The 13621-nt window shown below is 45.7% G+C and overlaps 1 protein-coding gene across 1 annotated transcript; it reads right to left on the bottom strand.

The window, feature by feature from the left end:
* Positions 1-552: 552 nt before the first annotated feature.
* On the bottom strand, positions 553-5806 carry LOC106007335. Its single transcript, XM_045089725.1, is given in 10 exon segments — positions 553-1536; positions 1539-2032; positions 2035-2325; positions 2328-2467; positions 2469-2808; positions 2811-3884; positions 3887-4188; positions 4220-4875; positions 4878-5096; positions 5338-5806. Coding segments are annotated over 10 exon segments (4914 nt in total). The 5' UTR covers positions 5752-5806.
* Positions 5807-13621: the final 7815 nt, after the last annotated feature.

A 13621-nucleotide genomic window follows, 5' to 3' on the forward strand; every position in this document is an offset into this window, starting at 1 on the left:
CACTGGTCTTTACAGGCTGGGTTCTGTGTCCATTTGGGACTGCTCCTGGCATGAGAATAATTTGCCGTCACGGTGATGTAGTCCCAGCCTGAGGTGGGTTTCCAATAAGTGTCACCCATGGTTTCGCAGCCCCAATTGCGACAATAAAAGTGGGCTGCCCCACTACATGAGTGGGTCCATTCCCTGGGTCTGTGAAACCCGGGGCATACATAGAAGGTAAGTGTGCTTAACATACTTCGCTGACTCCAGTCCCCACAGCCTCCCCAAGGGTCTAACCCGAGTCGCCCCCGGGGGGATGGTTGTGAAGGGGGCTTCTGGAGGTCAAAGTAATTTTCTACGTCCCAGTTGGCTGGGGCTCCCATGGCTAACTTACAGACGTCAGGGTATAAGTTAGGCCACTAGGTGTAGGGAGTAGCTGTGTGGGACATGTTCCAAACTACTAAGCCCGCACTATTAGTGACTTGCCAAGTCAAAATGGCTGGGGCATGGGGACTGGAGGCCCCATACCATGGCAGGAGTATAAACAGCAGAGCAAAGAGAGGAAGTTTCATATTAATTATTGGGGAAACGGGAGTCAGGTTTTTGGCACAGGGTTAGTTTAAGAGGATTGTCCTTACTGTGGTCTACTGTCCAACTGACGTCCTGGTTGGGTTTTCTGATGAGATCTGACAGTGGGTCAAATGGCTTCGTGTGGGTGTGGTGTATCCAGGTTGCTATGCTGTCCACCTTGATGGCTGTAGGGGTAGTCAGGATAACCTGGAAAGGTCCCTTCCAACGAGGTTCGAGGGTCTCAGCTCGGTGTCACTTGACAAGAACCCAATCTCCAGGGTGGAACTGATGGGGTACAGACGGAGGTCCTGTTGCATATAAGTCCCTTAGTCTTGGCCAAATACGTTTATGGACTCGTGGTAAAGCTTGGAGGGAGAATAAAAAGGAGTTATCATGATCTGACTGGATAAGGTCAGTTCTGAGTTTAGGTATGATGGGAGGAGGCCTACCATACATGATCTCATAAGGTGTGAACCCCAGCTTATATGGGGTGTTGCGTACTCGATACAGAGTGTAGGGGAGCAGAGCCACCCAGTTAGTGCCAGTCTCCATGGTCAATTTAGCAAGGGTCTCTTTTAAGGTTCTGTTCATTCTTTCTACCTGTCCTGAACTCTGGGGTCTATATGCACAATGTAATTTCCAATTAACCCCAAGTGTGGAAGCCAGACCCTGACTTACCTTAGAGACAAAGGCTGGCCCATTGTCTGATCCCATCATAACAGGAAAGCCATACCTGGGCAGAATATCTTCGAGTAGTTTCTTTGCTACCACCTGTGCAGTCTCATGCTTGGTTGGAAAAGCCTCAGTCCATCCTGAAAAGGTATCTATAAACACCAGTAAGTACTTATAGCCATATTTCCCAGGCTTTACCTCTGTAAAGTCTATTTCCCAATAGGCTCCCGGCAGGGTTCCCCTCTCTTGGGATCCGGTTATAGAGGAGTGTGGGCAGGCGTTTTGAAGTTGGCAAGCTGCACATCCGGTGGCAATTCTGATTTTTCAAGGACGTTTCTGATAGATAGTTTGGATTGTCGCATAAGGTCCTGTAGCCGTCTGGAACCTAAATGAGTTGTTTGGTGAATTCGCTCTAGAACTTCTTGTCCCATGGCCTCGGGGAGGATGATGTTATTTTTCATATCTCGCCACCAGCCATCCTTAACCTGGGCCATTGGGAGTTTACTCATCCATGCGATGTCTTTTTCGGAGTATTCCGGATGAGGTGGCAGTTCTCGGGGTCCCGGGTTGGGTAGTTGTATTGGTAGCGTCGGGACTTTGCTACAGGCTACTTGGCGAGCAGTCTGATCAGCAAAATTGTTTCCCCTAGAGACTGGATCGCTTGGTTTTTGGTGTCCAGAACAGTGGACTATGGCCAATTTCTTAGGGGCCCAGATGGCTGCTAGTAAGGCCAGAACTTCGCCCTTGTTTTTGATGTCCTTTCCCTCCGCGGTGAGTAATCCCCTCTCCCTATAGATTGCCCCATGGACATCGCCATGGCGAAGGCATATCAGCTGTCTGTATATACAGTCATCCGGAGGCCCTGCCCTAATTTGAGGGCCCGTGTCAGGGCGATTAGCTCGGCTTTTTGCGCTGAGGTGCCCGGAGGCAATGCACCAGCCCAGATAATTTCCGTATCTGATGTGACTGCGGCCCCTGCATACCTTTGTCCTTCCGGGACAAAACTGCTGCCGTCAGTGAACCAAACGACTTCAGCGTCTGTTAGGGGATAGTCCTGCAGGTCTTCCCGTAGCCCATGGACCTGGGCTAAGATGTCAATACAGCATGGAGGGGAGCATCCAGGTCTGGGTCAGGCAGTAGTGATGCGGAGCTTAGGGCCTGAGGGGAAGTATAGACTATCCTCGTAGGATTGAGCAATAGTCCCTGGTAGTGGACCATGTGAGCGTTGCTCATCCATCGGTCAGGGGACGCTTTCAATGGCGTGTGGAGTGGTCACTCGTAATTCTTGACCCAGTGACAGTTTATCAGCGTCCTTTACCATCAAGGCGGTGGCTGCTATCATTCGGAGGCAGGGGGGCCATCCTGCTGCTACCGGGTCTAGTTTCTTTGACAGGTATGCTATGGGTCTAGGCCAGGGGCCTAGATGTTGGGTCAACACCGCCTTAGCCACCCCATTATGTTCATCCACATATAGGTGGAATGGTTTGGATACAACTGGCAGTCTTAGCGCTGGGGCTGAAAGGAGAGCCTTTTTCACCTGTTGGAAAGCCCGTTCTGCCTCTTCCGTCCACTCAAAGGTCTGCTGAGTTTAAAGGCTATGTACAGGGGTTTGGCCATCTCAGCGAAGCCCGGTATCCACAATCGACAGTACCCTGCCATCCCCAAGAATTCTCTTACCTGCCGCGGTGTAGCAGGTCGGGGAATGCGGAGTACAGTGTTCTTGCGGGCGTTGGTGAGCCATCTTTGTCCCCATTTCAATAAGTATCCCAGGTACATTACCTCAGACTTGCAAATTTGGGCCTTTTTCGCTGAGGCCCGGTACCCCAGGTCGCCGAGAGCCTGGAGGAGGTTTTCAGTTCCTTGTAGGCAGGCCTGTTGGGAATCTGCAGCTATTAAGAGATCATCTACATATTGCAAGAGTGTTATATCAGGGTTTTGCTTTCTATATTCACTTAAATCCTCGTGGAGGGCCTCATCAAACAGGGTGGGCGAGTTTTTGAACCCTTGTGGGAGGTGAGTCCATGTCAACTGTCCACTTATACCTCTCTCAGGGTCTGTCCATTCAAAGGCGAAAAGATCCTGGCTCTTGGGGGCCAAGGGCAAGCTAAAAAAAGCATCTTTTAAGTCAAGAACTGTGTACCATATTCTGGTGGGCCCCAGGGCACTGAGGAGAGTATAGGGGTTAGGGACAGTAGGGTGTATGTCCATAACCCATTTATTAACTTCCCTTAGGTCTTGTACAGGTCGGTAGTCCCCACTAATGGGTTTACGCACCGGTAACAAAGGTGTGTTCCAGGGCGAGTGACAGGGGCGTAGCACACCTGAGTCCAGGAGATGTCTAATATGTGGGGTGATGCCCGATTTGGCTTCCATGGGCATGGGGTACTATTTGACTCGGACGGGGTCAGCCCCAGGCTTTAGCTCTATGAAGAGGGCCGGCTGATGTCTAGCTAGCCCCATGCCTCCTGTTTCTGCCCAGGCTTTAGGGAATCAGTGAAGCCAGGACTCAATGTTGAGTTCCTGGGAAGGGGGGGTGGTTTGGTGGAGTAGATGTTCGTCCTCCAAACGCATTGTGAGTATTGATAATGGCAAGGTCTGAGAGCTAGAGCTAGTTACCGTGGGGCCATTGGGTTGAAAATAAATGTGCGCTCCCATCTTGGGGAGTCTCTTCCCAACAGAGGGCAAGGGCTATCAGGGATGATGAGGAATGAATGAGTTACTTCTCCTGTACCTAAGTTAACAGTCCATTGAGTTGTCCAAGGGTACCTTTTAGTCCCAGTGGCTCCCTGGACCCAGGAAAATTTGTCTGAAACTCCTCCATGGGGTCTGGTCAACACTGAATGTTGAGCTCCGGTATCAACCAGAAATTGTACAGGATTCCCCTCCACTTGTAGGGTTACCCTGGGCTTGGGGAGGGGATCCGAACCCCTTCCCCTCTATTCTGAATCTCGGGTAACCAGAGTGGGGCTGGGTTTCGTTCCCCATGGTTGCGGTCTACGCTTATTTTTGGGGGGGGGGGCAATTACGTGCCCAATGTCCCTTTTCTCTACAATATGCACATTGATCTGGGTCCAGATTGCTTTGGAACCCTTGGGCCTTTTGAGGTTCCCTTCGAGGGGTTGATTCTTCCAGGACAAAGGCAGTTAGGACTTTGGACATTTCTTTTGTTACTTTGAGTTGCTTATCCTCCGGGGTATCTCTGGCATTATAAACCCGTTTTGCAGTGCGGAGTAGATCTTGAATCTGTTTGCCCTCTAGGTCCTCTAGTTTCTGTAGTTTCTTTTTAATGCCTGATGCTGCCTGATTTACAAAAGACATGACTACTGCTGTCTGATTCTCAGGGGCTTCAGGATCCATAGGGGTAAACTGCCTAAAGGCTTCCATTAATCTCTCTAGAAATGCTGCTGGACTCTCTGTCTTACCTTGCAAAACTGCATATACCTTGGCCAAATTGGTGGACTTGCGGGCAGCAGCCCTGAGACCCACTATTAGAGTCTGGCGATAAATGAGTAGCCGTCCCCTACCTTCGGCCGTGTTGTAGTCCCAGTTGGGCCTAGTTAAAGGGAAACTCGCATTGATGAGGTCTGGATTCACGGTTGGCCTGCCATCGTCTCTGGGAACCAGCTTCCTTGCTTCCACCTGGATTCTCTCTCTCTTTCTTCGGTAGTGAATAGGATATGCAAGAGCTGCTGACAATCATCCCAGGTGGGCTGATGGGTGAACATGATGCTATCTAGAAGGGCTATGAGATCTTTTGGATTATCTGAAAAGCGCGCATTTTGGGCTTTCCAGTTGTAGAGATCACTAGTTGAGAAGGGCCAATATTGGAGTCGGGGATTACCGGCATGGGGCGGTGGGGGGGGGGGGCAATCTCTCTAAGGGGCAAAGCCACAGTTGAATCTGCTGGGCGAAATGGATTTTCTCTCTGAGTGCGTCCTCTAGTGTGCCCGGCAGGGCCGTCAGTCCCTCCATGAGCGGCAGGGACTGCAGCAATTGCTTCTCGACCTTCTGCTTCAGGGCCCCGCGCGGCGGCTTCAGCCCGGGCAGGCACAGGGGGAGAAAGCTCAGCCAGAGCAGAGGCTAGGGGAGGGGTTTGATAAGGGGTCGGATCTAGACTAAGTAAGTCTTGACTATCAGGGAGGACGGGTGGAGGGGGTGCAGATGGGGCACGAGATCCTCGTGCTTCTGTCGGCCTGGCTGCGAGAACCTTGCAGCTTTCTGGGAACAGAAAGGGGGCCAACCAAGGGGGGGGGTGGTTTCCACAAGATCCTGCCAGACTGTAATGTAAGGGACTTGGTCTGGATGTCCCTCTTTACCTGGGAGATATACCTGAGCCTTAACCTTAAGAATTATGGGGAGGCAAAAAGTGCCTTGGGTGGGCCATCCTATTCCGAAGGTTGGCCATTCGGAGTGACAGAAAGTGATAAGTCTTGATCTTCGTATATCCAGGCTCAGGTTATTGCCTCTCGCCCGAATATCCTTAAAGTTAGCCAGGAGAAGGGAGAGCGGGGTACTCTGAGTTTGCCCCATTAGACTAGGTTGTTCCCAGATCAAGATAATAGTTGAGACGAAAAGAAAGGCGCCTAGAATAGGCAGAAAGTGACAGAGACACCGGTGTAAGGGGTGCGAGACGAACGAGCAAGTGAGGAATTCAAAAGGGCGAATTTAGGGTGTGTGTTCCGGTTCAACTAGTCCAAAGGGTTGGATGAAAGCCTTTGGTGGCCTGGGGGTAGGAGCTAGGCAAGTTTCATCCTCCGACGGCGAGAGTAGGAATTCTTTTCCTCTGTCCGCCAGGGTGAACCTGAAAGTGACATGGGTTAGGAGCGTGTGGGCAGAAAGAATTTCCTCCAACGTGGAGGGGCAACTGTTAAGGTACAAGGGACCAGTGGTGTTCAGAACGTTAGGATTCTCATAATTTGTTTACTCTCATATCATTGACTCATTGAATCTGGTTTTAGCTCTTTTTTTTTTTTTAAAGATTTTATTTATTTGACAGACAGAGATCACGAGTAGGCAGAGAGGCAGGCAGAGAGAGAGAGAGGAGGAAGCAGGCTCCCCGCTGAGCAGAGAGCCCGATGCGGGACTCGATCCCAGGACCCTGAGATCATGACCTGAGCCAAAGGCAGCGGCTTAACCCACTGAGCCACCCAGGCGCCCCTGGTTTTAGCTCTTAATACCTATCTCTTATATTCCCTCCCTATATGTGCGATGTCGCAGACAAGGGGAGGGGGACCTTTCAGGTGCTGTCCTGCTCGCGTCCCTCGCGGGAACTTAGGAGCGTCTTAGCTAAGGTCTATCCGTATAAACCCCAGACCAGGCTACTCCATGGAGTAGATGACCATTATGCCGTATGACGCTCCGCAAGACTCAGGGTTCAGCCCAGTCAGACTCCGTAGCCAAAGGCGGTGGAGCCACACAAACACATTCATACAGTCAGACATTCCTCAGATTCAAACGGGTTAGACACCCTCCCCTTAAACAGAATGTAACCTTCATAACCAGTACAAGGAACATATAACCACATTTAAAGACATAACATGAAGACATACATTGTTGGCCTCCGAGGTGGGACTCGAACCCACGATCTCTGAGGGGCCGTTCCCGCCGGGCATGAGGGACGTCTCCGTCGGCCCGCTGGCAACCCTATAGCGCATCCGCCAGGGCATATTTGCCAGTCACCGCCCTGGGACTCTAACCCAGGTCCTGGGATTCTAACCCAGGAATAATCACAGAAAGGACAAGACACACAGTCATGACATAAGAACAAAGCATACGAAAAACATAGAGACAAAAGACAAAGCCGGCATTCTTACCGATCGGTTGCAGCAACCTGTTGACCAGTTGTCTGGTGGGCTTGAAGGGGAGATCTCGGTGGAACCTCCAAATGAAATGCCAACAGAGTATTACTCCCACCTTAAAAGACCACCAGAGACGTGAGTCAAAGCCAAGCAGCAAGGGTCGTTTATTGCAGTTTTGAACCTGGACCTCTGCGCCGCTCGTTGCCAATAACGCCAAGAGGTCCAGAGCTGGGTTGGTGCAGGGTTTTTATAGACAGATACAAACAAGTTTCGGGTAGGGCTGAGCTGATTGGTTGACAGTTTAAACAGGCATTCTTGGCGCCAGCGGATTGATTGGTTCAGGGGGCCCGCGCTCTCGTGAAACAAGCAAAGCAGTCTTACAGAAGCAGAATTGGCCGGTTAGCCCGCGCACTCGAAAAAGCAAGCATTCGTACAGAAGTGAAACTAGCTGGTTAACAGAATAAAAATGCACTTCTAGGGACGCCTGGGTGGCTCAGTTGGTTGGACGACTGCCTTCGGCTCAGGTCATGATCCTGGATTCCTGGGATCGAGTCCCGCATCAGACGCCTGGGTGGCTCAGTTGGTTGGACGACTGCCTTCGGCTCAGGTCATGATCCTGGATTCCTGGGATCGAGTCCCGCATCAGGCTCCCAGCTCCATGGGGAGTCTGCTTCTCTCTCTGACCTTCTCCTCGCTCATGCTCTCTCTCACTGTCTCTCTCTCAAATAAATAAATAAAATATTTTTTTAAAAAATGCACTTCTAGCCAGGGGGGTTCTTTTGGTCTTTCACTTACAAAGCCAGCTTTCTTCCATCAGCCTGATGGTGGTATATGTCTTGCCTGTGGCTGCCTCCTAATTCTGTGACTATTATTTTAGCAAAGTCTGTTCATACAGATTTCTCTCAACCTCAACTCTCTGTCTCTGGTGATAAGAATATTTTGTTCGGGCGCCTGGGTGGCTCAGTGGGTTAAGCCGCTGCCTTCGGCTCGGGTCATAATCCCAGAGTCCTGGGATTGAGTCCTGCATCGGGCTCTCTGCTCAGCAGGGAGCCTGCTTCCTCCTCTCTCTCTGCCTGCCTCTCTGTCTACTTGTAATCTCTGTCTGTCAAATAGACAAATAAAATCTTAAAAAAAAAAAAAAGAATATTTTGTTCCTCCTGGCATAGAAAGAGTCTCTTTCACATGGGAGTTTTATCTCCTGCTTTCAGAAAGAAAAAGGGAAGGTCATTATGTTTTTAAACCTGCTGTTTTTTCGAATGCATTTAGCTCAAAACAATCTTTTTTTTTTTTTTTTAAAGATTTTATTTATTTATTTGGCAGAGAGAAATCACAAGTAGGCAGAGAGGCAGGCAGAGAGAGAGAGAGGAGGAAGCAGGCTCCCTGCTGAGCAGAGAGCCCGATGCGGGACTCGATCCCAGGACCCTGAGATCATGACCTGAGCCGAAGGCAGCAGCTTAACCACTGAGCCACCCAGGCGCCCTAGCTCAAAACAATCTTTATGTTAAAATGTCATATTTTGGGGTGGCCTGTTCTGGTCCCCTTCTTTCCCTCCCTTTGAAACTCCTCCCAAGGAGTCTCCCCAGTCCAGAAGCTGAGTTCTTAGATTGTTACGTGTCTCACTGAGCTGGTCTCTTAGTCCTGAGAAAAGGTCCATTCAGTCAAACAGCTGTGTCTTATTTCAGAAGGCCTGTCTAAATCAGGCCTGGGTATGGTGTGAGTAATCAGGCATTTTATGAGGAGCATTTCTAGGAAACAAAAGAAAAGCAAATGTTCATGATTAGAAGAAACTACCAGCTCAGTTTTGATTTCAGAGGACCATCAGTCAGGAAGGTTTTTAGATCTTGGGTTGAAAACTTCTTTAGACCATAAGACAAGAACAGGCAGTGGCAATCCGATGAATTTTCTTTGGCTTGCAGGGTGAATATTTCTGGGAATGGCATTGGGTGCTCTGATGAACTTTCTGAGCGGTTGAGGTGCCAGGAGAGGTAAAGGTTGTTCCTATATGATCTGTTGTGGGGATTTCTTTTGATGTTCTTATCCTGTCACTCAGTCTCAGTTGGCCCGACCTCAGAAAAAAGGCAGTCGTACTTCTCAGTGATGTCAAGTCTGGAGTATAAGAGGAAAACTGGAAATGTTACCTACTAACAAAATGCACAAATGGCAGGAGACAGTTTCCAAAGAGGAAAAAAATTTCGAAGTCCGTGACCATGACACTGTTCAACAAACCACAAGGCTATGCTATAGTTTTTATTGAAATGTAGTATTTGTGCCCTGTGATCTTTCCCGGTTTTATGAAAGATAATCTAAATAAAACTAATCTGTTTGCAAAATAAGTCTAGTCTCCTTAAAGTTCTTCTGATGATTTACCTAAGTGAAGCAACAATAGTGATGTGTCTCTCCTATACGCTCCTTTTAAGTCTGCTTTACTGGAACTTTTCGTGAGGAATCTCAGACTGGACTTTTAAAAGCCTTTTGAGGCTAAGAAACTATATTAGGAACCTGTCACCAGACTTCACTTTCATTACCTACAGATTGGGGTGAGTCCTTTAGGTTTGCAAGATATTTTGAGGTTCCTGAGCCTGCCAGGCAGTAGCCTCTACAAACCCTTGAGGCTGAGAACCCGGTAAGCCAACTACCAGGCCAGTAGTCCAAGAGTGTTTTGTAAGCATTGGCTCTATCACCTCAAAAGCCGTTTCTTAATCTGGTCCTATCTGATTCTGTGCATATTGTTTTCAACTATGACATTCCTGTCAGAGCCTTGGTAATATAACTGATGCTCCCAATTGTGTCCTGTTATAAGGGGAACAGATTTTTATTTAACTTGTGCAAATTTTTATATTTCCATGAAAATAAGAATATTCAATAAGGGCTTCTGAATTCAAGAGGAAGCAGCTAGAGAGAAAAATAAATGTTTCATTTTGTTAACAAAGGTGTAGTCTACTAAATTGTTGCAAGTTACAGTTAGCTGAAGTGAAAAGGAGAAAAAAAAAGATTTCCTTAAATCTGGAACACAAAACACTAAAGAAGCCATAGTGTTTCAAACAAAAGAAAAACAGTAGAAGGTATCATCAGCCTCATCAGTTCACTTAGTCCCATGTAATCTCTCTTTTTTTTTTTTTAATTTTTATTTTTTATTTGACAGAGAACAAAAGCAGGGGGAGCGGCAGGCAGAAGGAGAGGGAGAAGCAGGGTCACTGAGCAGGGAGCTCCATCCCAGGGCTCAATCTCAGGACCCTGGAATCGTGATCTGAGCCAAACACAGACTCTTAATGACTTAATGAAGGAGCCACCCGGTGCACCCCCTCACCCCCACCCCCGCCCATAATCCACTCTTGCCCTGCTTGATCTTGGGTTAGCAGTTTTCTGAATTCTTCGGTTTCTTTATTAGAATGCTTAAAATTCTCAACCAGTTCACCGGTATGATTTTGAAGTTATCAGGAACCTGGACACTGCAATAATTGTCAGAGACCTTTCTATGTATCTCTTTTAAGGTGGAGCGCTTTTTGCCTATGGTTGATGGCAAAAGCCTTCAGAAAAGCATCAGAGTAAAGCAGAAGTTTTTGAATTTCAAGGCTCAAAAATAGACATGGTTAAAGATCTGCTGAGGGTTCATTATAATGCAATTGACAAAGAAATTTGGTTATGTTTTTTGGCATACAACATTCCCAGATAACTGGAATCATTTATTACCCAGTATAAAGACTTTGACATATTTCTGTGAATTTGGATATAATTCAATTTGCATATGATATAAATTCTTTTTTTAATTTATTTATGACAGAGACAGAGATCACAAGTAGGCAGAGAGGCAGGTGGGGGGTGGGGAGATGGTGTGTGGGGGGAAGGCTCCTGCTGAGTAAAGAGCCTGATGCCAGGGCTCCATCCCAGGACCATGAGATCATGACCCTAGCCGAAGGCAGAGGCTTAACCCACTGAGCCACCCAGGCGCCCCTAATTTCTGAAAACTTTATATTGGTAACAAATGCCCATACAAATATAATCTAAAGATTTAACATTACTTCTTATTTGACAGTGTTTCTCATGTATTTGAACATATTAAATAAACCTAGTTAGTTTAAATCTCTCTTCTTTTTTACAAAGTCAGAGAACACATTCTTCTGGGATTTTCCAGGGACCCTCTGGGCAATCTCGAAGTCAGTTTGAAGTCAAAAATAGTTTACTTACAATTTGAATTGGGAAGTTCGTCAGAAATGTCAAAAGACTGAACTCTTAATCAAATAAGATTACAGATCACTGTGAAACAATTGTTAGCTATCTGTGTAACAAAGTGATAATAGAAGATCTCAAAGGTAAGTATTGAAGATTACATGATTGTAAAGAAAACCTTAGCTCTTTCAATATTGAGAAGACTCTGTTGTCTCAAATTATTAAAGACCCAATAAAGACAACATGAAGCACAGGAAATTATTTTGATAAAACACAGACACTGCATTTTCTAGGCAGATTATTCAACAGGTAAAGAAAGTCTTTTACAACAACCTAAGAAAACTTTGTTGTTGTTTTTTTAACTAAGAAAGGAAATTAAATTCTAGTGTTGTGTAGACAGAGAACTGATATTGAACCTCATTTTTTGAAAACCCTTTTAATAAATTCATTAAATTTTAGTCGGCTTGACCACACAAAACTCGCTTTCTCTCTTTCTTTTTAAATCCAGTTAGGTTTTTTGTTCTTTATTTTCCTTTTAAAAAATTTTTTAAACAACCTTTAATTATCCTTAACTAAAGCAAAATGACTTGACTCTTCCCTAACAAAACATTTACACCTCCTATTTTCCCTTACCACAAACATATCACATTTTTCTTGAAACTTTATATACGGTTTCTTTCCTCTACCTTCATTATTCTTGGTAGTTTTATTTACATATATTTATTAGAATTCCCTAATTTCCAGTGAAAACCAGGAATTAAGTAGTTGTGAACTGTTTCTCATCTATCAGCATTCTGTAGTAGATTATCAAATTTATGAATAAGCCTTTCTTAACTTCTAGAGGTATGTGCTTCCTCATAGTATAATTTTTCAGTGTGGTGAAAAACATATGTTTACCGATAGAAATATCTTTTCTCTCTCAAATAAGAAGCCAAAGGTAGGTAAACTATACATCTAGCAATTAATATTTCAGCATTTTATCTTATTTGGAAATGATCTAGATAGTCAGTGAATATCCATTTAATTGAGTATAACTGTAAGATTTCGAGTTACCAGATTTAATTTAGTATAATTGTAAGATTTCAAGTTACCAAAAATATTTCAGAAAACATTTTTATCTAAACACATTGTAAAAACCCAATTATTGTTGAAAAGTTCATTTATAAACTTTATCCTACCTATATTTATTTAATTTACTTGTTTTTAGCCATTTGCTTGAATTACTCATGAAAATTTCATGAGACATTAAAGCTGGTCATAGTCTCCTGCATGTTCTCAGTGAATTTGTCAAAACTTTTTGGGGGGCAGGGGTAGGGAGCTATCAGGGCTATGTAGGTTTCACGCTTGTTTGAGTGTCTTTCGCATTTCTTAATTTTTTTTTAATGGGTCTCATAGGTGTTAATAGGATATTTGCTTAGGATGAAAGCTAACCTTTCTTTTAGATAGAAAAGCCAAAGTCTTCAAAGGTATACCTATTTCTTAATTTTTGCTGTTAGTCTGATCTCTTGTCAAGGGAATTTTAAACCAGCCAAGGCATTCTCTAGTGTCTTTTTCTTTTTCTCCCCCTTTTTCAATCTGATTTTCTCATAGGTGTTAATAGGATATTTGCTTAGGATGAAAGCTAACATTTTTTTTTTAAGATTTTATTTATTTATTTGACAGACAGAGATCACAAGTAGGCAGAGAGTCAGGCAGAGAGAGGAGGAAGCAGGCTCCCCGCTGAGCAGAGAGCCCAATGTGGGGCTCCATCCCAGGACCCTGGGATCATGACCTGAGCCGAAGGCAGAGGTTTTAACCCACTGAGCCACCCAGGCACCCTGAAAGCTAACATTTTAGATAGAAAAGCCAAAGTCTTCAAAGGTATACCTATTTTTTTTCTTTCTTTTTTCCTTTTTCCTTTTTTTTTTTTTTTTTTTTAGAAAAAGATTTATTTATTTTAGAGAAAGAGCAAGAGAAAGGGGTAGAGGGGCAGGGGGCAGAGGGGCAGAGGAGGCCGGAGGCAGAGAGGCAAAGGGGCAAAGGGACAGAGGGAGAGATAGTCTTAAGCAAACTCCATGCTGAGCGCAAAGCCAGACACGGGGCTTGATCTCACAACACTGAGGTTACAGCCCTGAGATCATGAGCTGAGCTGAAACCAGGAGTCAGATACTTAACAGACCATGCCACCCAGACACCCCAGAAGTATATCTATTTCAATGTGATTCCAAAGCAATAAGCCTTTCTATGACTTAACTATGGACACAAGAGGCTTCCTTATAGAAGAGGCAAAGCTATAGCCCCATCTAAGCTCCAGAGTTACTCCTGAACAATAGCTTAAGAAAGTAAAGACCTCCATTGACACAGACAGTAAGAATAGTTCGTGTTTGTGAAAACTTCTCTCTTGTTCTCCCATGAACATGATGGTCCAGTCATGGACCTGCTTGACTATGATACTG

Source organism: Mustela putorius, unplaced genomic scaffold (assembly GCF_011764305.1).
Source record: "Mustela putorius furo isolate JIRA1106 unplaced genomic scaffold, ASM1176430v1.1 tig00003845_pilon_pilon_pilon, whole genome shotgun sequence".
Taxonomy (NCBI): domain Eukaryota; kingdom Metazoa; phylum Chordata; class Mammalia; order Carnivora; family Mustelidae; genus Mustela; species Mustela putorius.